Below are 23,819 nucleotides of genomic sequence, written 5' to 3' on the forward strand. Positions count from 1 at the left end.
GAGAATGAAAAAGGAACGACTGGCAGCTCTTGGGTTGTATACCCTGGAGTTCAGGAGCATGAGGGAGTTCTCAGAGAAACATTCCGAATGTCAATAAGCCTGAACAGATTAAATATGACAAAGTATCATGGTACCATGGTAGGGGGTTATAGGACAAGAGGGCACGACTTCAGGATTGAAGAATTGAGATGTGGAGAAATCACCTTAGTCAGAAGGTGGTAGATCTGTGGAATTTGTTGCCATGAGCAGCTGTGGAGGCCAAGTCATTGGGTGTATTTAAGGCAGTGATTGATAGGTTCTTGATTAGCCAGGCCATCGAAGCGTCTGGGGTGAAAGCAGGGGAGTGGGGATGACTGGAAGAACTGGATCAGCCCATCATTAAAGAGCGGAGCGGACTCGATGGACCGAATGACCTACCTTTGCTCCTACTTTGTATGGTCTAACACAGCTGCAGCACCTGTCTATGAGCTTAGCCCCCTGCTCGACTGACTTTACTTTTATGACTGTATGGTTGTGTACAGCTTCAATGCCGCATTCAAGTTTTACAGCGAGTGTAAAGATGTGACGAATTAGCATACAGGAGAGAGATTGATCATATGGCTGAGGCATGCCGCAACAACAAACTATTACAGAAGGAGGGACCCAGAGATCTATGAACCAGAGCTTATCAGACAATCAAAGGTGGAAAGGGTCAGCAATGTTACATTGCTCAGCGTTATTCCTTCGGAGGACAGGACCTGTACGAGGCCTAACACGTAACTTTAGTTACGAAGAAAGCACTGAAGACTCGGCATTACATTTATAAATTTAACGAACTGCTGTAGATGTGCAGTGAATCCAATGTTGACTGACTGCTGACTGTATTGCAGACACCAAAAACACAATCTACCTTGAAAGGAACATGCTACAAAAAGTAATGGATAACCCCAGTCGAACACGCGCAAAGAACTCTGCACCACGAAGCATATCTACACGAAGAATTGTGGGAGGAAATCGGCATTAATTATCAGTGACACCATAATTCAGTACTTGCGTTCTTCTCGCTGCTTAATTAATAAAAATATACGGGACCTTCAGGATTCGCATCACCAGCTTCAGGAACAGTTACTACTCTTCAGCCATCAGCCTCTTGAACCAAAGGGAAACATTAAACTCAACTTCACTTGCCCCACCCTTAAAATATTCCCACAAGCTATGTACTCACTTTCAATGACCTCATATCATGCCCTCGATGTTTATTGCTTATTTTTGTATTATTTCTTTCTTTTTGTATTTGGAATTTGTTGTCTTATGCACACTGGCCTCATTGGTGTGGTCACTCATTTATTCTGTCATGTTTGTTATTCTACTGTGTTTTGACTGACTATGTCCGCAAGAAAATGTACCTCAGGGTTGGATAAGGTGCCATATGTATCACTTCAATAATAAACTTACGTTGTACTGCGAACTTTCAATTGTGCCCATCGTGTTCGAATGTCTTCAAAAAATGTGATTCACGAGGGGAAGATTGAAGGAGGAAGTACGCTTGGCTGTAGTACACAAGCGTCAAACTCAGATGAGTGTGCATGTAAATTTTGTTTGCTGTACCATAGGAGAGCCCTCTCGATCGAAATATTATTGTTCCAATCGCGGGCATATATCACCTGGTTGAATCGGAAAGCGGAGAAAAAAACTCACCCACGACCGTAATTGTTAATGAGTTGCTTTGTCTTGAGGATATGCTTCTACCGGACACCTTGCACGTGTAAACACAATAGTAATCCCTCGGAACATCTCCTCCGTTTGCAATGGTGAACGTCGCGCTGTTTCGCTGTGAAAACTCTTCATTTTCTAGTTGTCCACCATTGTACAGCTGAAATGTGCCACGGGAATGTACCCGACCAGTTGCTCGACAAGTTAATATAATCGACTCATCCGACACATAGACTTTATCAGGTCGGTCACTTGATATTTGAGGTTTTGGTGGCCGAACTGCAAGGAAAGAAAACGAATTGTTTCAGACTGTGCACAAGCGTACGGAATCAATGTTCTCATTAGCTCCCGTGCAAAACCCTTTCTGTGCAACTATTTATTTCTCATGCCTAATTACCGTTATATACCTCGCCTCTCTCTGAAGTTGTATCAGCAGAAATAGATTTTGCTGGAGACAGTAAGTGCTATATGTCTGTATGATTGAATGAAAGATCTACTAGAAAGCTTGGCTAAGTTAAATGGCAGCACCTCCAGAGTTATGACCTTGTCAGGACGCTGAAGGAGGGATCCAATCGCAGAACATCTACTGTGCGCACTATGATATTTACAGAGTAGCAAAGCGTGGGGGGGGGGGGAGGGGATATCAAAGTCGGGGTCAAGGTTCAGGTGGTGATGAAAAATTACAGGATCATCAAAAAACCAGGATCAGGAAAGATAGAGAGTTAATATTCAGACAGAGTTCACATACAAATGCTGGAAAGGTTCAGGAAAACTCATTAACATAATCTGGCAACAAGCAGGTGAAAACTCAAGACTAAAATACACTGAGCAATAAACAGAGAGGCAGATGATAGGTGGAGGACAATGAGACCCAGGTGGCAGCAATACCGATAATAATTAGTGACGGAGTACTCAGTAACACAGGGGCCAGAATAGAGAAGAAGCGGAGACAGGATCACATGGCAAAACAAATCCACAGGCTGACAGCTTGGGAAAACCACACAAAAATAAAAGTTCATCTGGAGGTACTGACAGACCTGCACGATTGCTACTCGTGTCATGTTTTAGTGAAGGCTGAAATAAGAAAATTATACAGTTTAACACGCGGCCAAGGATTTGCTACAGGAGGAAGAGCATCGGATGTTTGTGTCATTGGGCCCTCTTCTACTGAAGGTTAGAACTGTACAGAAGAGACGGTTTGCAGCTGAATAGGTTGGGGACTAGTATCCCAACGGAAAGTTTCGCTAACGCTGCACGGGGCTGGGGGCAGAGTATTGGTGAGGATCTTTTTCCTCTTCAAATTCAATCAATACTGATTCACTTTCCTTTTTCACTTCCTCCTTTGTTATTTTCAGTCTGTGAACATGCTTTACTTCTCCTCTTTTGATATTCCTCTTTACCTCCTTTATATTTATACTCATTGGTACCCGCGATGTCACTTCTTTATATCCACCACTGTGGATATCAGTCATATCAGTCCTCACAGTGGAGGACGTCTGCAGTATTCCGGACATTCAAGAGTGTCAGGGAAGTGAAGTTTGTGTAGCGAAAATTACGAGTGAGAAAGTGCACAGGAAGCTTAATGATCTGAGGATGGATAAATCTGCTGGACCTGATGGAATGCATCCTTGGGTTCTGCGGGAAGTAGCTGGGGAGATTGCGGAGGCATTAACGATGATATTTCAGAAACCATTAGATTCTCACATTGTACCGGATAATTGGAAAATTGGAAATGTTACTCCAGTATTTAAGAAGGGCCGGAGGCAGCAGAAATAATACTTTAGACCTGTTTGCTTGGTAACAGTGGTTGGGAAGCTGTTGGAATCCATTGTTAGGGATTAGATTACGGAATACCTGGAGGCACCTGACAAGATAGGCCAAAACCAGCATAGTTTTCTGATAGGAAAATCCTGCCGGACAAATCCTACTGCAATTCTCTAAGGAAATTACAAGCAGGGTGGACGAAGGAGATGCAGTTGACGTGGTGTACTTAGATTTTCAGAAGGCCTTTGATAAGTTGCCGCACATGAGGTTGTTTAGCAAGATAAGAGAACATGGAATTACAGTGAAGTCACTAGCATGGGTGGTGTGTCGGTTACTGGTGGCAAGGACTCGGTGGTAGGAATGCTGCTTTATACGATCATGTCAATGATTTGGACTAAAGTTTTAATGAGTCTGTGGCTAAATTTGCCGATGACACCAATAGTGGTGGAGGAGAGGGTGGTGCTGAGGAACCAGAGAGCCTTAGATTGTTCTGGGGAATGGGGAAAGAAGTAGCAAACGAAATACAATGATTGAAAGTGTATGGTCATGCACTTTGGAGGAGGAGATAAATGGAAAGACTATTATTTAGATGGGGACAGTATTCAAAATGCAGAGGTGCAAAGGGAATTGGGAACCTTGGGGAAGATACCGTAAAGTTTAACCTCCAGTTTGAGTGGGCTGTGAAGAAGGCGAATGTAAGGATGACATTCATTTCTAGAGGTATAAAACATAAGAACACGGACGTGCTGTTGGGGTTCTTTAAGGCACCTGTGAGACCATGATTGGACTACTGTGTGCAGTTTTGGGCTTCTTAATTTAGAAAGGATATAATAACTGTGGAGAGGGTTCAGAGAAGATTCACGAGAATGAAAAAGGAACGACTGGCAGCTCTTGGGTTGTATACCCTGGAGTTCAGGAGCATGAGGGAGTTCTCAGAGAAACATTCCGAATGTCAATAAGCCTGAACAGATTAAATATGACAAAGTATCATGGTACCATGGTAGGGGGTTATAGGACAAGAGGGCACGACTTCAGGATTGAAGAATTGAGATGTGGAGAAATCACCTTAGTCAGAAGGTGGTAGATCTGTGGAATTTGTTGCCATGAGCAGCTGTGGAGGCCAAGTCATTGGGTGTATTTAAGGCAGTGATTGATAGGTTCTTGATTAGCCAGGCCATCGAAGCGTCTGGGGTGAAAGCAGGGGAGTGGGGATGACTGGAAGAACTGGATCAGCCCATCATTAAAGAGCGGAGCGGACTCGATGGACCGAATGACCTACCTTTGCTCCTCCTTTGTATGGTCTAACACAGCTGCAGCACCTGTCTATGAGCTTAGCCCCCTGCTCGACTGACTTTACTTTTATGACTGTATGGTTGTGTACAGCTTCAATGCCGCATTCAAGTTTTACAGCGAGTGTAAAGATGTGACGAATTAGCATACAGGAGAGAGATTGATCATATGGCTGAGGCATGCCGCAACAACAAACTATTACAGAAGGAGGGACCCAGAGATCTATGAACCAGAGCTTATCAGACAATCAAAGGTGGAAAGGGTCAGCAATGTTACATTGCTCAGCGTTATTCCTTCGGAGGACAGGACCTGTACGAGGCCTAACACGTAACTTTAGTTACGAAGAAAGCACTGAAGATTCGGCATTACATTTATAAATTTAACGAACTGCTGTAGATGTGCAGTGAATCCAATGTTGACTGACTGCTGACTGTATTGCAGACATCAAAAACACAATCTACCTTGAAAGGAACATGCTACAAAAAGTAATGGATAACCCCAGTCGAACACGCGCAAAGAACTCTGCACCACGAAGCATATCTACACGAAGAATTGTGGGAGGAAATCGGCATTAATTATCAGTGACACCATAATTCAGTACTTGCGTTCTTCTCGCTGCTTAATTAATAAAAATATACGGGACCTTCAGGATTCGCATCATCAGCTTCAGGAACAGTTACTACTCTTCAGCCATCAGCCTCTTGAACCAAAGGGAAACATTAAACTCAAGTTCACTTGCCCCACCCTTAAAATATTCCCACAAGCTATGGACTCACTTTCAATGACGTCATCTCTTGCCCTCGATGTTTATTGCTTACTTTTGTATTATTTCTTTCTTTTTGTACTTGGAATTTGTTGTCTTTTGCACACTGGTCGCATTGGTGTGGTCACACATTTATTCTATCATGGTTGTTATTCTACTTTCGTTTGACTGACTCCGTCCGCAAGAAATTATACCCCAGGGTTGGATATGGCGACATATATCACTTCAATAATATACTTACGTTGTACTGCGAGCTTCCAATTGTGCCCATCGAGTTCGAATGTCTGCAAAGTATGTGATTCACGAGGGGAAGATTGAAGGAGGAAGTATACTTGGCTGTAGTACACAAGCGTTAAACTAAGATGACATAAGTCAAACGTATGTCCATACAAGAAGAGTCATAGGAATGGCTGATAAGCTCAGGGCACGGAACAACAGCTGGAAGCTTGATATTGTAGCCATTAGTGAGACTTGGCTGCAGGACTGGACACTAAATATTTCGAGCTTTGGTTGTTTTAGACACTGCAGAGTGGGAGCGATTGAAGGATGAGAGGTGGTGTCACTAGTTAGAGGAAATGTCACGGCAGTGCTGTAAGGACAGACTGGACAACTTGTTTAATGAGGCTTTATGGGTGGAACGGAGGAATAAGAAATGTATGACCACGTAAACAGGGCAACAGTATAGACCACCCAACAGTCTGAGCTATTTAGCAGAACAAATTTGTGGAGATAGCAGATTGTTGCAAGATAAATAAGGATGTTATAGGAGATGATTTTAACTTTCCACATATTGACTGGCAATCCGATTCTGCAAAACCATTGGATGGGAGAGAGTTTGGAAATGTGTTCAGGAAAGCTACCTGAATCAGTATATAGAAGCCTCAAGCAGAGTCTTTGTGATACTTTAACTGCTACAAGGGAATGATATACGGCATGTGACAAATGTTTGTGTCGGGTAACAGTTTGCATCTAGTGAGCATAATGCATTAGTTTCAGAGTAAATCTGAAAAAATATATCGGCCTGGTGCTCGGTTTGAGGTGCTAACTTAGAGAAAGGCCAACTTATTTGGTATCGGAAAGGATCTGGCAAGAGTGGATTGGGACAGGCAGTTTCCTGGCAATGGTGTACTTGGGAAGTGGGATGTCTGCAGAAGTGAACACTAGAGGGTACAAACCCTGTATGTGTCTGTCAGAATAAACGGTAATGATAATAGATGTAGGTAGTGAAAACAGGTGTGGATAAACAAAATATATTGAAAACTGCGCTTCTTTAGCAGACAAGGTGACGAAGATTCCTAAGACCTTCTGCAGATTTGTTCAGAGCGAAATAATTGCATGGGAGAAAACTGGTCCTCCCGAAGATCAGAATGGTCATCCATGCGCAGCGACAAAAGAGTTGGTGGATATTTCATGTCATTTTTTTGCATCTGTATTTACTAAGGAGATACACACACATGGCATCAACTTCATGAATTGCAACGGGATCTGGTTCAGATAGCAGTCAGTGCAGAAAATTTCAAGTTGTTGCAGTTCTGTAGGACCAGCCAAGGTACGTCTAACACTGTCAACGGTAGGGAATTGACGATTGCGATGGAAAGAAGAAATATAGGGGATACTCGTAGATAATTCACTTCAAGTAGCGTCACAGGTTGATACTGTCGTTAAAGGAAGGTTTTGGCATATTGCTTTTCATAAATCAAAGATCTGAGCACTGAAGATGGGATGTTATATTGAAGGTACGTAAGACATTGCTGAGTCCTAATTTCGAGTATAGTGTGCAATTAACCATGGGACGCTTATAAGTAAGTTTGAAAAATGCAGAGAAAATGAACAAAAAAACAAATACTGCCGTATCTTGACACGCTGATATATATGGAAAGACTGAATAGGTTCGGACTTAATTCTTTGGGACATAGAAGATTGAGCGGAGATTTGATCGAGGTTTACGAAATTATGAGCGGTACAGTTAGGGTAAATGTTGAGATTTCCAGGAGATAATGTGGGGCATCTATCTGCATGAATGCAGGAGGGGTTGTACTTGTCCAATTTACACTGCAGGGAAAGGCAGAAAGGTGTCGAAAGACAGCGATAGAATGTATAGTTTATTATTCTTGTACATCTTCAGATGACATCTGCCCTTTCAAGTATTTTTCTGTGAACCGTGAGCACCATTACATATTACACATACTTAAGCCGATAAACGTTAAACTTACCTACTAAATCTATCCAAACTGTTGTACTGTTATGCGATTCTAAAATTCTGCCAAGCACATTCCACGTGTAAGTACAGGTGTAAGATTTCGAGCCGGTCCCTATTTCCCGGAAAGTAAATGTGGCGATATATCGCCCAGATGTGTATCTGGGTTGCTTTGATGCACGTTCCCTGCCTTTGTACAGGAGACAGCTGCTGACCGACTCCCGATGCTGCGGTGAAGTACAGGTAAAAGTGATCCTTTCTTCTGACACATAGACTTTGTCCGTCCGGTCAGGAGACAGTACAGGTTTCTCTGGACGGCCTGGAAGTAGAAAATAAAATGAATTAATTGATACTGTGCACAGATGACACAAAATAATGTTTTATTAAAATAATTCAAAAGAAATTCATCATTAGATGATATCCGTCGCCCAAGATTTATTCTAAAGGCGTAGAAACGTACAATTCCTCCTAATGTCGAGAACCTGGGCCGCGGATAGCTGGTTAACAGTTGTGGCAAATTGCAACCATTCTGTGTTATTAGAATGGAATATTATCACAACGGTACTTATTTTCTTAACATAATTATCCAAACTGATGGCATGAACGCGACTTCAGTAACTTCCTGTGCCATCTTTTCGCCATTTTCTTTCCTTCTTCAATTCCTCACTCTAGCCTCTTACCTCTTGTCGTTACATGTCTAACACCACCCCATGATGTCCCTCCTCCTTCCCTTTCTCTATTGTCCACGGTCCTCCACTACGAGGTTCCTTTTTCTCCAGCCTTTCTCTTTTCCATCTATCTGTAATATAATTAGCGGTAGGGCGCCGAGTAGATGTTTCTCTGATAGAGAACCCGACCCTGTCTGGCCCATAAGTATACTTGGTTTGCGATGAAACAAGTTCCACATCTTTGTACAAAAGAAAGTTGCAAATCGAATATCGACACTGCAGCGAGCTACATGTAAAAGTGACCAATTCATCTGACACATAGACTTTGTCAGTCCGACCAAGAGACAGTACAGGATTCTCGGGGACACCTGGAAGTTAAAATATTGTAATTAACTCACACTGCGCACAGGAAACACAAAAGGAATTCTTCATCAGATGACATCTGTCCGCTCAAATACTATTCTACCAAGGGCGGACATAAATTCGGGCAATTGACTCTGATGTTGAGAAACTGTCGTGAATAGCCGGTTAACTGCTGCAGCAATACGGAATAATTCTGTGTTGTTAGAAAGGAATTTTGTAATAACAGTACTTTTATTGTTATCATTATTATACAAACTGATGGCATGAACACCAATTTCTCTAACTTGTACTTTTTTGCTATCCTCCTTCTCCCTTTTACAATTTCTTTGCTATAACCTCTTACCTCTTGTTGTCCCATGTCATTCACCACAATTTCGTCCCTTTATCTTATAGTTAACTCTAATCTCCTACAAGATTCCTTTTTCTCCGGCCTACAGTCGTCTCCATCTAAGTATAATGTATTTACCAATCTGGAGCTGCATAGGCCCATCCGATTCTTCGAGATGCTATGATATTCTCACACCTATCCGATCTGAGATTGATCTTTCTTAGGATTTTAATAGCTAATTTTGAACTCCACCATGTGAATAACAAGGGACACTTCATTTAATACAATTTGAGAACACTTTAGAGATCTCACATTGCATAGCGGATGTCCCTTTCCTTTTAGAAGTTGGTGAGAATACAGAACCTTTAGGGTTGGTGTAAAACACATATTCAAAAAATGTCGACTGCACTGGTGGATTTCTTGTACATATTTAATCATGTGACGTTAATGGGTTCTATATCCGCACTTGCGCTGATTATTTTCGGAATGGAATTAAAATCCATTGCAAAAACCTGTGAAATTATAAGTTCTGCTTTCGGATGTTGAGAAACCCTTGTGTCCTAGTTAACTCTTTATATTGGACTGTTAACACAATCTCTCCTTAATGAATGCACTCTGCATCAATACTATCTTATAATCTTTCCTCCTATCACCCTGAAATAGCATTTCCATGAACTGACCCAAGGAATAGCAGTGCCTCTGGGGTTTACTCTTGATAGGTGTAGATTACTGTGAAGCATATCAGAGCCGTGGAAAAAATAGAGACACCAGATAATGTTGGTTTGATCGAGTAACACCGACCAAACAGCAAGATAGAACTCCGGCATTCAAGGAACAATATATAACATTTAGCAATAAATTGGAGAAAATAAATTAAATTAGGCTGCGGAAATCCGGCAAATACGGAAACTTTCTGTTTAATACGCTACAATAATCGTTCAGTGCTATTGCCGATTTCTCACGTCTGTATACCACCTGTCTGAAACAATATGTACAAAAATAGGCATCCCGGGAGATAAGAGGTGACATCGGTCTGGATGAATGCAGGAGGCTTTGTACTTGGTTAAGTTACACTGCAGGCAAAGGCAGACACGAGTCAAAAGACCGCGATAGAAAGTATAGTTTATTATTCTGGTGCACCTTCAGATGACAATTGCCCTTTTAACCATGTTTCTGTGAACCGCGAGCATCATTGTAAACTATACACACTTAAGTTGAGAAAAGTTAAACTCACCTACTATTTGTATCTGCACTATTGTACTGTTATCCGATTCTATTCTTGTACCTTTGACATTGCATGTGTAAGAACAGGAATAAGATTTTGAGCCGACCGGTAGTTCGGTGATCCGAAACGTGGCGCTGTATCGTCCAGAACTGTACATGAGTTCCCCTGACTCACGTTGCACTCCGTTGTACAGCAGAAAGCTGCTGATCGATTCTTGACGCTCTGGTGCTGTACAGGTAAAACTGACCCATTCATATGACATATAAACTTTGTCCCTCCGGTCAGGAGACAGTAGAGGTTTCTCTGGACGACCTGGAGATAGAAAAGTTACTAATTAATCACACTGCATATACAATCAATTTTGTCTTTAAGAAATTTCAAAAGGAATTCATCATGAAATGACATCTGCCCGGCGAAGTATTATTCTACCTGACGCGTGTTTCAATGGGGGAAATGGATCCTGATGTCGAGTAACTGTGCTGTAGAAAGTGCATTAGCTGCTGTGGCAACGTGCAAGCCGTCTGTGTTGTTAGAATGGAATATTAACATAACCTTACTTGTATTGCTATTATAATTATCCAAATTGTTGGCATGGACAGCAACTCCCTTTAACATTTTTTCCGCCATTCTCCTTTTTCAATTCCTCACTCTGGCCTCTTACCTCTTGTCGTCACATGTCTATCAGCACCCCATGATGCCCCGGCTTCTTCCATTTAACGCATAGTCCACTCTCCTCCCTAATGAGATTACTTTTTTCTGCAGGCTTTTCCCATCTGTCTATCTATAATTCATTCAGCGACATGGCGCGGAATCGTCCCTTCATGTCCGATATTGTCACCTGCGTCGGTCCTGAGATTATTCTTGCCCAGGACTGTTCAAATGCTAATCTTGAACTTAAGCCCACATAATTTTATGTAATTTCAGTTTCCTTTAGACATTTTATATTTCTTAGAGGATGTATGTTCCCTTTTACACGTTGGCTAGAATTCGATATTTTTTGGTGGGAAGTGGTTGGTGTTGGGAAAAAGCACAGATGCTAAGGATGCAAACTGCACAGGTTCCAATGTACAATATACATTTCTATTCTCGTGACGTTGATGGGTTGTATATCAGCACTTGGCGTTCATTACCCTGGTATGCTCGGAATTAAATTATTGCAGGAATTCGTTTATATGGAACAGTGGAATTATAACTTCTACTTTCCAATGTTGAAAAAATTTTGTGTCCAATTTGATTCTTCAAATTAACCCTTTTTAACAATTTCTCCTTAGGAATGCAGTCTGCATCTCTGATGGTATATTATAATCTTTCTGCCTTATTTCCCTAAAATATCATTTCCATAAACTCAGTGAAGGAATAGCAGTTGTCTGCGGTGCTTACTGTCGATAGCAGTATGTTGTTATTAATCGTATCAGAGCCGTAGAAAAATTAGAGACAGCAGATATTGTAGATTTGATCACATAATACGTCGACCAAACAGCAAGATAGAGCGTTTATCACTCACCTAGAACATTTTCTCCCTGGACCTTCACGACCACTGTAAATGGAAAATTATAATAAATTACTTCAATTCCACATTATACCTGCATAAAATGTTCAAAGCCGCTTTACAGAAGAATCCCGTCATTAATCCGTGACTTCCTGTTGGCAGCGTTCTCTTCTCCCAAACCCCATTCTCAGCCCTCCCCATCTGATGAAGCAGCAGCTCTAAAACTTTGATGCCTGTCAGTCAGGCACTCGCTCTGCTGGAGATTCTTCGCCCCATAGAACAGAGTCATGACGGAAACAGAAAGACCAGTTCGGTGGATGGAAACAGCTCTCAATTATCCTCATTTAGTTATTCCATGGTCGCACTCGTATTTCAAAGTCACCATTTCACCGTTGCCACGTCATTACATAAATCTCAGGATCTGATCATCTACTAACACACTGAATGGAAGTCTCGGGCATGGAAAGAAACACAAAGTAAGCACACGATCATGGTCAGTCGAATCACATCCTTGCCTGTAGGTTAAGCAAGTATTAAAAACACAAAGATTCCCGGTACTTACAAGCGACGAAGATGATAATTTAGTTTAGATTAAATTCAACTTTATTGTCATTGTGCGTAGTACAGATACAAAGCCAATTTGCAACATTTCTTGGAAGGAGAGTTCAGTCATGACGTATATAATCTGTACACATTAAAAATCTCTTTCTCTATCTTCCCATCTGTCTGTCTATATATCTTACAATCTATTCATCTGTTTATCTATCTATATTTCTACCTATCCAGAATTCACTAGCTGTTCGGTTGGCTGGGACTCAGAGGAGACCAGCGGGTTCGCGATAGACACCCAGTCAGAACAACGAATCGGACCGATATAAACGCGAGTACTTGGCGGAAGCAACACTGAATGCCAGTTCGACTGATAACAAAACGTTTTCGACCTGACCTCCAGGCACGGCGTAAAACGTTACAATCAAAGAACAACCCGAGCTCCCAACCTTATCTTCCATCTATCTGTCTCTCTGTTTGTCTATCTGTCTCACAATCTACTTATCTATCTATCGACCTACCTCTCTCTCTAACTATTCAATCTGTCTATCTATCCAGCTAGCAATCTACCTCATTCTATCTATCTATCTATCTATCTATCTATCTATCTATCTATCTATCTATCTATCTATCTATCTATCTATCTATCTATCTATCTATCTATCTATCTATCTATCTATCTATCTATCTATCTATCTATCTATCTATCTATCTATCTATCTATCTATCTATCTATCTATCTATCTATCTATCTATCTATCTATCTATCTATCTATCTATCCGTTAGTCTGTCTATCAATTTACTTCTCTATCTCTCTGTTTAATTATGGTTCAGCAGCCTTGAATAAATTTTGATTGAAAAGCCTCATTACGTGACGTGGGACTAAACGAGGATTATCAAAAACAAGTTAGTATTTGCACAAAGTGTAAGTAATATTTAGTTCAATTTCTTTGGAGTAATCATCTCCATTTGGGCTGTGAGAGCGAAAGCCTTTCTTCTCCGGCTTTAGACCCGTATATATCTCACACCGTCATCCTTCCTTGCAGCCAAACTTCCTTGCATTTAAACCTGTTGGATAAAATTATGCACGGATCTGTTTGCTCTCTCCGAGAGCTGGAGCAAGTGAAATGGCAAAGTGAGGAGAGGAAAGCAAATAGTTAATTAGATTGACAGAGAGGCGGTACTTTGGGTTAGGCAGTGGTGGGTGTTTGTACTTGCTGAAACGTTACTTTTCTCAGAAACAGCAAGTTCGAATGTGGGTATATTGGTCAACAAATTTCGCAACAAATGTTAAATGAAGAAGTTTAAAAAGTAACTATTGTCGAGCTTCAGCATTGTCATTGTTAGCTGCATTTTTCTTCCCCGTTCTGTGAAATTACCTCCTTCAACTAGTAACGTCGAAGATATTGAACAGGTTATATGCAAAGATTTAGAAAAGTCTATTTGTGCAAGTGACTATTGTGCATTACTTTTCCAATTTTTGAGCCTCGTTTCAGAAGTGCATGAACAATTGACTCTTCTACAGGAACAGGGATGTAAATGATTGACATTGGAAGTAGTTGATTTGATAGCAAATTATTTACAGCCATGGGAGTACTTTTGTTGCCTCTCCTAAAACTGTTGTGTGTCGAAAATGTTTCAATAGACGCTGAGGGCAGTTTAATTTTCTCCATCCGCATTCTTTTTGCACAGCACTTTCTCTTTCTCCTTCATTGTATCTATCGACCTGTCTTTATTTTTTCCTTTCTTCCATTTGGTCCTATTTTCTGCCTCTGTCTCTCTGTTTCTTCTTTTCATTCTTCATGTCATATTTCATTTCTTTCTCCATTTTGTTCTTCTCTGCTTTCGGAATTTTCATAATTCTCCCTTCTTTTGTCTTCTCTTCATTTCTTCTCGTCCCACTCATCCAAAAAAACTTTCCCCATGAAAGGCAAATACGAAGAAATCTGCAGATGCTGGATTTTCAAGCAACACACACAAAATGCTGGTGGAACACAGCAGGCCAGACAGCATCTATAGCAGGAAGCACTGTCGACGTTTCAGGCCGAGCCCCTTCGTCAGGACTAACTGAAAGGAAAGGTAGTAAGAGATTTGAAAATAGGAAAGGGAGGGGGAAATGCGAAATGATAGGATAAAACCAGAGGTGGTGAGGTGAAGCCGAGAACTGGAAAGGCGATTGTCAAAGGCGATACAGAGCTTGAGAAGGGAAAGTATCACGTGACGGGAGAAAGAAAAGGCGAGCGGAGCACCAGAGGGAGATGGAGAACAGGGAGAGAGAGAGAGAGAGAGAGAGAGAGAGAGAGAGAGAGAGAGAGAGAGAGAGAGGAGAGAGAGAGAGAGAGAGAGAGAGAGTGAGAGAAGAGAGAGAGAGGGAGAGAGAGAGAGAGAGAGAGAGAGAGAGAGAGAGAGAGAGAGAGAGAGAGAGAGACAGACAGACAGAGACAGAGACAGAGACAGAGACAGAGACAGAGAGAGAGAGAGACCCCCATCGCCTTATTTACACCATGGACGACCCTAAATACCACCATCCCCCACCAGGAAGGTCTCAAAGCTCTCTGCTTCTTTTTCGATTCCAGACCAAAGTAATTCCCCTCGACCACCACTCCCCTCCGTCTAGCGCATTTAGTTCTTACTGTCAATTATTTTTCCTTTGGTTCCTCCACTTCCTCCAAACCGAAGGTGTAGCAATGGGTACCCTCATGGGTCCCAGCTATGATTGCCTTCTTGTTGGCTTTGTGGAAGAGTCCATGTTCCAAGCCGATACTGGTATCCGTCCCCCTCTTTTCCTTCGCTACATCGACGGCTGCATTGGCGCTGTCTCCTGCACGCATGCTGAGTTCGCTGAGTTCATTAACTTTGCCTCCAACTTTCACCCTGCCCTCAAACTTACCTGGTCCATTTCGGACACCTCCCTCTCCTTTCTAGATCTTTCCGTCTCCATCTCTGGAGAGAGCTTTTCTACTGATATCTACTACAAGCCTACGGACGGTCACAGCTACCTGGACTATTCTTCTCATCCTGTCTCTTGCAAAAATGCTATTCCCCTTCTTAGAATTTTTCCGTCTCCACTGCATCTGCTCTCAGGATGAGGCTTTTCTTTCCAGGACGAATGAGATTTCTTCTTTTTTCAAACAAAGGGGCTTCCCTTCTTCCACCATCAACTCTACTCTCAAACGCATCTCTCCCATTTTCCGCACATCTGCCCTACCCCCATCCACCTGCCATCCCACTCGGGATAGGGTTCTCCTTGTCCTCACCTACCACCGTACCAGCCTCCGGGTCCAATGTATAATTCTCCATAACTACCGCCACCTCCAAAGGGATCCCACTACCAAGCACATCTTTCCCTCCCCACCTTTCTGGTTTCCGCATGGATCGCTCCATACGCGACTCCCTTGTCCATTCGTCCCTCCCATCCATTCCCACTGATCGCCCTCCTGGAGCTTACCCTTGTAAGTGGAACAAGTGCTACACCTATCCTCACACTTCTTCCCTCACCAACATTCAGGGCCCCAGACAGTCATTCCAGGTGAGGCGACACTTGACTTGTGAATTGACTGGTGTGATGATCTGCGTCCGGGCTCCCGGTGTGGCCCTTTATATATTGGTGAGACCCGACGCAGACTGGGAGACCGTTTCGCTGAACACCTACGCTCGGTCCGCCAGAGAAAGCAAGATCTCCCAGTGGCCACACATTTTAATTCCACGTCCCATTCCCATTCTGATATGTCTATCCAAGTCCTCCTCTACTGTCAAGATGAAGCTACACTCTGCTTGAGGAACAACACTTTATATTGCGTCTGGGTAGCTTCCAACCTGATGGCATGAACACTAACTTCTGTTAATGCCCCCTCCCCTTCTTACCTCATCCCTGATATATTTAGTTTTTTCCCCTCCCCCTTTATTCGCTCTCTCTGCCCATCACTCTTCTGTTCTCCATCTCCCTCTGGTGCTCCCCTCTCCTTTCTTTCTCCTTAGGCCTCCCGTCCCATGATCCTTTCCTTTCTCAAGCTCTCTATCCCTTTTGCCAATCATCTTTCCAGCTCTCAGCTTCACCTCACCCCCTCCGGTCTTCTCCTATCGTTTCGCATTTGCCCCTCCCCTCCTAATTTCAAATCTCTTAGTATCTCTCCTTTCAGTTAGTCCTTGACGAAGGATCTCGGTCCGAAACATCGACTCTACTTCTTCCTGTAGATGCGGCTAGGCCTGCTGCATTCCACCAGCATTTTGTGTGTATTCCACCTGAAAGGATTAAGTTTTGTTGAAAATTCCGGGAGCATCTGGAATTGTGAATGGAAATAATTTGTTCGTTGTCTAAAAGAAAACTGGTGATTTCAGTAGGTCGGTGTGATACTGTGTTTTCTAAAGCATCCGGGGTTCACACCTCTCTGCTGATCTGTATCTCGGCGAGGCGCCTGTGCAGACACAGTAAGGAGGTGAGTTTAGATGCGCTTTAGGGTATACAAATCTCTTAGAGATATTCCACGTGTTCTGGAGTATCAAATAAATCCTCTGCATGACATACAGGAAAAAATAAAGCAACGGTAAAATTTTAATGAAAAAATAGATCTTACAACTGATAGTTTTTATCTGTAGCATTCATCTAGAAAGCTCTGACAACGACTATCAGTGGTTTTATCTCAGTCAAGTTCTGATACAAAGAAGATTGCGCCATCGCCAAAAGGTTTCAGAGAACAATCAACCGAAAACTGTTTTCAGATATATCCAGTCTCTGTATTTAATGTATATTCGTCTTTGTTTAAATTGCTAGTCACAAATGGATGTTGTTGCACACAATAGCCTCCTGCTAACACAGCTCATTTCACAGAACTGAACGTGGGGACAGTAATTGTTTCTGACAACTTTTAGTAAAGTTGACTTCTTTGACGATGTTATCGCAGCTCCAGTAACCGGTATCTGCTGTTTGCTGGACTTTATTTCCATGCTCTACTGGCCTACGTCTATGAAGCACTGATCGGTTGATCGTGACTGCGTCATTTCCCCAGTCTGATTTGTCAATAATCACCTTAATACCCATTCTGCAGAATTACAACTGTATCAACAAACTATCATCGCGATAGTTTTACTTTTTAAAATAAAGACTATTTAAAAGCAGACGTTATTCCTGGTGATGCAGTAGAGAGTTACAATAATCTGGAAACATAACTATTTTAGAATTTACATATGTTTTATATTTTCTTACCTCTTATGAGTGGTGCTTATATGTATTTTTCTCTCCATCCTGGGTCCTTTACCAGAAGCCGGGGACCTTGAGGGTTCGGCGCTGTATCCTTGCTACTCCTAGTAGTGCTCTCTTCTGGACCGAGATCTCAGATACTGTTCACGGGATTTGTTGGAGCCACTCTCCTTATCCAGGTGGCAGAGCTCTAAGTTATCCGATCATCACCGGGATTACTCTGGCTATAACATAACCTTCCACACACTTTCTGCCTGCTCTTTCAAACCCTGGTGTTCCGCCAAGTTCTCAAATTCGTTCATCCTCATGTCCCACAGCACTTAGTTTTGTCATTCTCCACTACATTCTCGGGTGTTTGTCATTTGAACTTGGGAGAGTCTACTTCCTGCGACTTGGTTCTGCTGTTCAGTGAATGCTGTCCCTGCCTGAATCTTACATCCTGCTACTACGTGCTGGATGGTTTCCGCGGATTCCTTTCACAGTCTGCACCTTAGGTCTTGTCTGGAGTGAAATACCTCTGCTTCTAATGTTTCTGTGCTCAGCACCTGTTCTTGTGCAGCCATAAGCAGCGTCTCTGTTCGACCCCCAGCCTGCTATTTCCAGTTATTGTCGGGACTTCCTTACGTCAGCCACCTGTGCTATCTGGCGATTGTACATGGCGTGCGGTCGCTTTTCCTGCTATGGCCTCTATCAGTATTTCTGCATAGATCTTTGAAAACAAAGTGTTGAAACGGAAACGCGGTTTCAGCTCAGATACATAACATGCCAGATGACCTGCGGCAAGTGTATATTTTAACAAGTTGCTAACAACGTAAAACAGATGTCCACAATTCGCAGTGTAGTTTACTGAAAGCAACTGATTAGTAGTGGTGGAGAATGCACGGGGCATAAGATGAATTTGCAGTAGAAGGTTTAAGATGTGTCTATTTTAACGCAAGGGGTAGTCTGAACAAAGCAGGTGAGCTTAGAGCGTGGATTGGTACTTGGAGATATGATGTGGTGGCCATTACAGAGACTTGGATGGCTCAGGGACAGGAATGGTTACTTCAAGTGCCGGTTTTAGATGTTTTAGAAAGCCAAGGAGGGAGGCAAAAGAGGTGGGGGCGTGGCACTGTTGATGAGCGATAGTGTCACGGCTGCAGTAAAGTTGGAAGTCATGGAGGGATTGTCTACTGAGTCTCTGTGGGTGGAGGTTAAGAAGAGGAAGGGGTAAATAGCTTTACCGGGTGTTTTTATAGCCCCCCCAATAGTAACAGGGATATCGAGGAGCAGATAGGGAAACAGATCCTGGAAAGGTGTAAAAGTTGTAGTGATGGGCGATTTTAATTTTCCAAATATCGATTGACATCTCCCTAGAACAAAGGGTTTAGATGGGGTGGAATTTGTTAGGTGTGTTCAGGAAGGTTTCTTGACACAATATGTAGATAAACCTACAAGGGGAATTGCTGTATTTGATTTGGTATTGGGATATGACCCTGGTCAGGTGTCAGATCTATCAGTGGGAGAGCATCTTTGAGATACTGATCATAGTTCTGTCTTCTTTACAGTATCATTGGGGAGAGACAGGAGTAGACAAGTTAGAAAAGTGTTTATTTGAGGTAAGGGGAATTATGAGGCTCTCAGGCAGGAAATTGGGGACTTACATTGGAAACAGATGTTCTCAGGGAAAAGTACTGAAGAAATATGGAAAATAATCAGGGAATATTTCTGTTGTACATTATAGGCATCCGTTAGTCTCGTGAGGCCATGGATTTGCGCGTCGGAAGGTTTCCTAGGCGTAGTCCTGGGCAGTGTTGTGTGGGAGACCGGCAGTTGACCATGCTGAAAGCCTTTTCCTCTGCACACCTCCGATGTTTTCCAAGGGAAGGACACTAGGACCCAAGCAGCTTGGCACCAGTGTCATCGCACAGCAATGGTTGTTAAGTGTCTTTCTCAAGGACACAAAACGTTGCCTCAGCTGAGGCTCGAACCAGTGACCCTCAGATCATTAGACATGCCTTATCCACTAGGCCACGCGCCAACAAAAAGGCTGTAATAAATCTAGTAAAGTTTAAAAGAAAAGCTTACAGAAGGTTCAGATAGCTAGGTAACGTTAGAGATCTAGAAGATTAAAAGGCTAATAAGAAGGACATTAGGAGAGCCAGAAATGGCCATGAGAAGGCCCTGGCGGTCAGGATAAAGCAAAACCCCAAGACATTCTACAAGTATGTGAAGAGGAAGAGGATAAGACGTGAAAGAATGGGACCTATCAAGTGTGACATTGGGAAAGTGTGTATGGAACCGGAGGAAATATCAGAGATACTTAATGAATACTTTACTTCAGTATTCACTATGGAAAGGAATCTTTGTGATTCCTTTGACAAATATGATGACAGAATATAGTATTAATGGTAAGACTCTTGGCAGTGTGGAGGATCAGAGTGATTTTGCGGTCCGAGTCCAGAGGACGCTGAAAGCAGTTGCGCAGTTTGACTGTTCTTAAGAAGGTGTATGGTGTATTTCTCTTCAGCAATCGTAGAATTGAATTTAGGAGCTGAGAGGTAATGTTACAGCTATATTGGACCCTGTTCAGACCCCACTTGGCCATGGATTTGCCAATGCTTAGTTCTGGTCACCTGTCTGCACGAAGAAACTGGAAGCCATAGCAAGCGTACAGAGGAGATTTACAAGGATGTTGCCTGGATTGGGGAGCATGCCTTATGAAAATAGGTTGAGTGAACTCGGCCTTTTCTCCTTGGAGCGACGGAGGATGAGATCTGACCTGACAGAAATGTAGAAGATGATGAGAGACATTGATCCTGTGGATTGTCACAGGCTTTTCCCCAGGGCTGGAATAGTTGCCACAAGAGGACACAGGTTTACGGTGCTTGGGAGTAGGTACAGAGGAATGTCCAGGTTAAGTTTTTTACTCAGGGAGTGGTGCCTGCGTGGAATGGGCTCCCGGCAGCGGTTGTGGAGACGGATACGATAGGGTCTTTTAAGAGATATGTAGGTAGGTACATGGAGCTTAGTAAAATAGCGGGCTATAGGTAAACACGAGGAAATCTGCAGATGTTGGAAATTCAAACAACAACACACACAAAATGCTGGTGGCACACAGCAGGCCAGGCAGCATCTATAGGGAGAAGCGCTGTCAACGTTTTGGGCCGAGACCCTTCGTCAGGACTAACCGAAAGGAAAGATAGTAAGAGATTTGAAAGTACTGGGGGAAGGGAGAAATGCGAAATGATAGGAGAAGACCGGAGGGGGTGGGATGAAGCTAAGAGCTGGAAAGGTGTTTGGCGTAAGTGAAACAAAGCTGGAGAAGGGAAATGATCATGGGACGGGAGGCCTCAGGAGACAGAAAGGAGGTGTGGGGGGAGCACCAGAGGGAGATGGAGAACAGGCAAACGACTAAATATCTCAGGGATGGGGTACGAAGGGGAGGAGGGGGATTACCGGAAGTTAGAAAAGTCAATGTTCATGCCATCAGGTTGAAGGCTACCCAGCCAGTATATAATATGTTGTTCCTCCAACCTGAGCTTGGATGCATTTGGACAATAGAGGAGGTCATGGATAGACATATCAGAATGGGACGTGGAATTGAAATGTGTGGCCACTGGCTGATCCTGCTTTTTCTGGCGGACCGAGCGTAGGTGATGAGCGAAACTGTCTCCCAGTCTGCGTCGGGTCTCAACAATATATAAAAGACCACACCGGGAGCACCGGACGCAGTATACCACACCAGCCGACTCACAGGTGAAGTATCGCCTCACCTGGAAGGGGACTGTCTGGGGCCCTGAATGCTGGTGAGGGCTGAAGTGTAAGGGAAGGTGTAGCACTTGTTCCGTTTACAAGGATAAGTACCAGGAGGGAGATCGGTGGGAAGGGACGGGGGGTGGGGTACAAGGGAGTCGCGTAGGGAGAGATTCCTGCGAAAAGCAGAAAGAGGAGAGCAGGGAAAAATGTGTTTGGGAGTGGGATCCCGTTGGAGGTGGCCGAAGTGCCTCCCGTCCCACGTTCCTTTCCCTTCTCCAGCTTTGTATCACTTTCACCAATCACCTTTCCAGCTTTTAGCTTCATCCCACCCCCTCCAGTCTTCTCCTATCATTTCGCATTTCCCCCTCCCCCCACTACTTTCAAATCTCTTACTATCTTTCCTTTCGGTTAGTCCTGACGAAGGGTCTCGGCCCGACACGTCGACAGCGCTTCTCCCTATAGATGTTGCCTGGCCTGCTGTGTTCCACCAGCATTTTGTGTGGGCTATAGGTAAGCCCAGTAACTTCTAAGTAGGAACATGTTCGGCACAACTTTGAAGGGCCTGTATTGTGCTGTAGGTTTTCTATGTTTCTAAACAGCAGCAGTAATGTAATAAGTTTAAATCAAGCCTCATGATCATGCTTTTAAGCAGTTAATAAGAATAAATGTTATTATCATTAATAATATATGCATTGTGAAACTGACTGTTTCTGGTACAGCGTAAAAAGTGCCGGATGTCATAAATTAAAGAGGCACTTTCAACTGAAAGTAACAGTAAATCTGAGAAAGGGGAACTTGTCTGCACAAGGCACAAGCTTCCATACAGCACAGCTAAATATAATGTAAACTATCCGCCGATTTTGGGAAACACCTTGCATCGTTTCTTCCTCTTTTAGCTCCATGCATGCACACTTTCTATCATCAAAAACAACAGGCTATCGATTGAACAGGGGAAATATTTACAACCCATATTTTAGAATTCAGTTTCGCCGCTAAGCATCCCTCAGTATTTTCTCTTGAAGCCAAAAGTAGCTGTTGTATTTTTTATTAAAATCAGTAAACAAACACAAATTGGAAAAATACAGCGAAGCGGGTTTAGACGAACAAAATACAACTGAAACAGGTAAACGTATCAATTTTGCAAAAAAAAACACCTAACAATTAAAATGCCTTTTCGCGGGACAGCTGTTGGAGGAATTCCATAAATTTGTGTCGAAATGTTGGTTAAGTCCCTAGTTTCAGGCACTACAGTAGCTTACGCGGTGCGTTTAGCCTACACACTCCGACTATCAAGGTAAGTTGCCGATACTGAATACAGATGCAGATAGTTTCACGACTCACCAAATAACAGCAACAAAGCGACGATGATCATGATCTATTTTGTACCGCTTGGACGCATCAGCGTTCTGCGCGGAGAAGATTCTGAGACTGCTGTTACTTCCAGGAATGGTTAAGAATATGACTGCAGAAGGGAGGAGCTGAAAGGAACACGTGACCTAGGACAGACCACGTGGGAGCAGAAGTAGGCAATTCGGCGCATTGAGTCTGCACCACCATCTCATCCGGGGTGTTTTATCATAACTATGAAACCCATCCTGCTAGTTTCTCCGCGGAACCTTTGATTTAGTGACTGGGCAAGAACCAATCAACATCCAATTTAAATATACCCAATATCATCCCACCTCAACTATGTCAAGCAATGAATTCCACAGAGTCGCCACTCTATTGTTAAAGAAATTGCTGCTTATCTCTGTTCTAATAGATGGATACACTATTGACCCGAAAGGAAATAACAGTGTGTCAGTAGCATTACAAGTGCACAGATATATAGAAATATCAGAAGACATGTAAAAAGATTAAAAAATAACTTGCATCAAACAGTCTAACAGGAGGGAAATCATCACTTCCTCTGCTATAGGTTCACTTATTATCGAGCCTAATAGCCAAGGTAAGAATGACCTCATAGCGCTCTTTGGAGCAGGGCAGTTTTAGCAGTCTATTACTGGAAGTGCCTCTCTATTCAGCCAAAGTGGCATTCAGAGGGTGGGAAACATTGTCCAGAATTGCTAGGATTTTCCGGAGGGTCCTTTGTTCTTCCACAGGCTCCAGCGTGTCCAGTTTGACTCCAAAACAGAGGCAGCTTTTCTAAACCGTTTTCTGAGCCTGTTGGCATCACACATTTTAATTCCATTTCCCCAACAGACCCACACATAAAAGATTGTACTGTTAAAAGCACGCTGGTAGAACATGTGAAGGAGTGGCTTGCGCACTCCAAAGGATCCCCATCTTTTCAAGACGTAGAGGCGACTCTGGCCCTTCTGGGGCACAGCGTCTGTATTGGTACTTCATTCACGTCTGTAAACCAGGTGCACACCGAGGTATTTATAGGCCCTCACCGCATACAATGGCATGAGAGGGGAACAGGCAAAGGTTGGTGTAAAGCAGTGGTTCCCAACCTTTTCTATGCCCCACACCCCTAGGAAATGTTTGATTAATGTTCGCACCCCTGATAAAAGTAATATCACATTTGAAGATGAAGGAGTCTAATTTCTAAT

General features: G+C 43.0%; 1 protein-coding gene across 1 annotated transcript in view; it reads right to left on the bottom strand.

Moving 5' to 3' along the window:
* The window catches only part of LOC132380679 (carcinoembryonic antigen-related cell adhesion molecule 5-like), a 73,833-nt gene extending 51,140 nt beyond the window's left edge, over positions 1–22,693 (bottom strand). Inside the window, exons 1-5 of the mRNA XM_059949666.1 lie at positions 22,606–22,693; positions 11,795–11,827; positions 10,300–10,602; positions 7,798–8,025; positions 1,678–1,971 (exon numbers count right to left, since the gene is read on the bottom strand). Coding sequence (XP_059805649.1) covers positions 1,678–1,971; positions 7,798–8,025; positions 10,300–10,602; positions 11,795–11,827; positions 22,606–22,636 — 889 coding nt within the window. The 5' untranslated portion in view covers positions 22,637–22,693. The remainder of the gene's footprint in view (positions 1–1,677; positions 1,972–7,797; positions 8,026–10,299; positions 10,603–11,794; positions 11,828–22,605) is intronic.
* Positions 22,694–23,819: the final 1,126 nt, after the last annotated feature.

Source organism: Hypanus sabinus, chromosome 24 (assembly GCF_030144855.1).
Source record: "Hypanus sabinus isolate sHypSab1 chromosome 24, sHypSab1.hap1, whole genome shotgun sequence".
Classification (NCBI taxonomy): domain Eukaryota; kingdom Metazoa; phylum Chordata; class Chondrichthyes; order Myliobatiformes; family Dasyatidae; genus Hypanus; species Hypanus sabinus.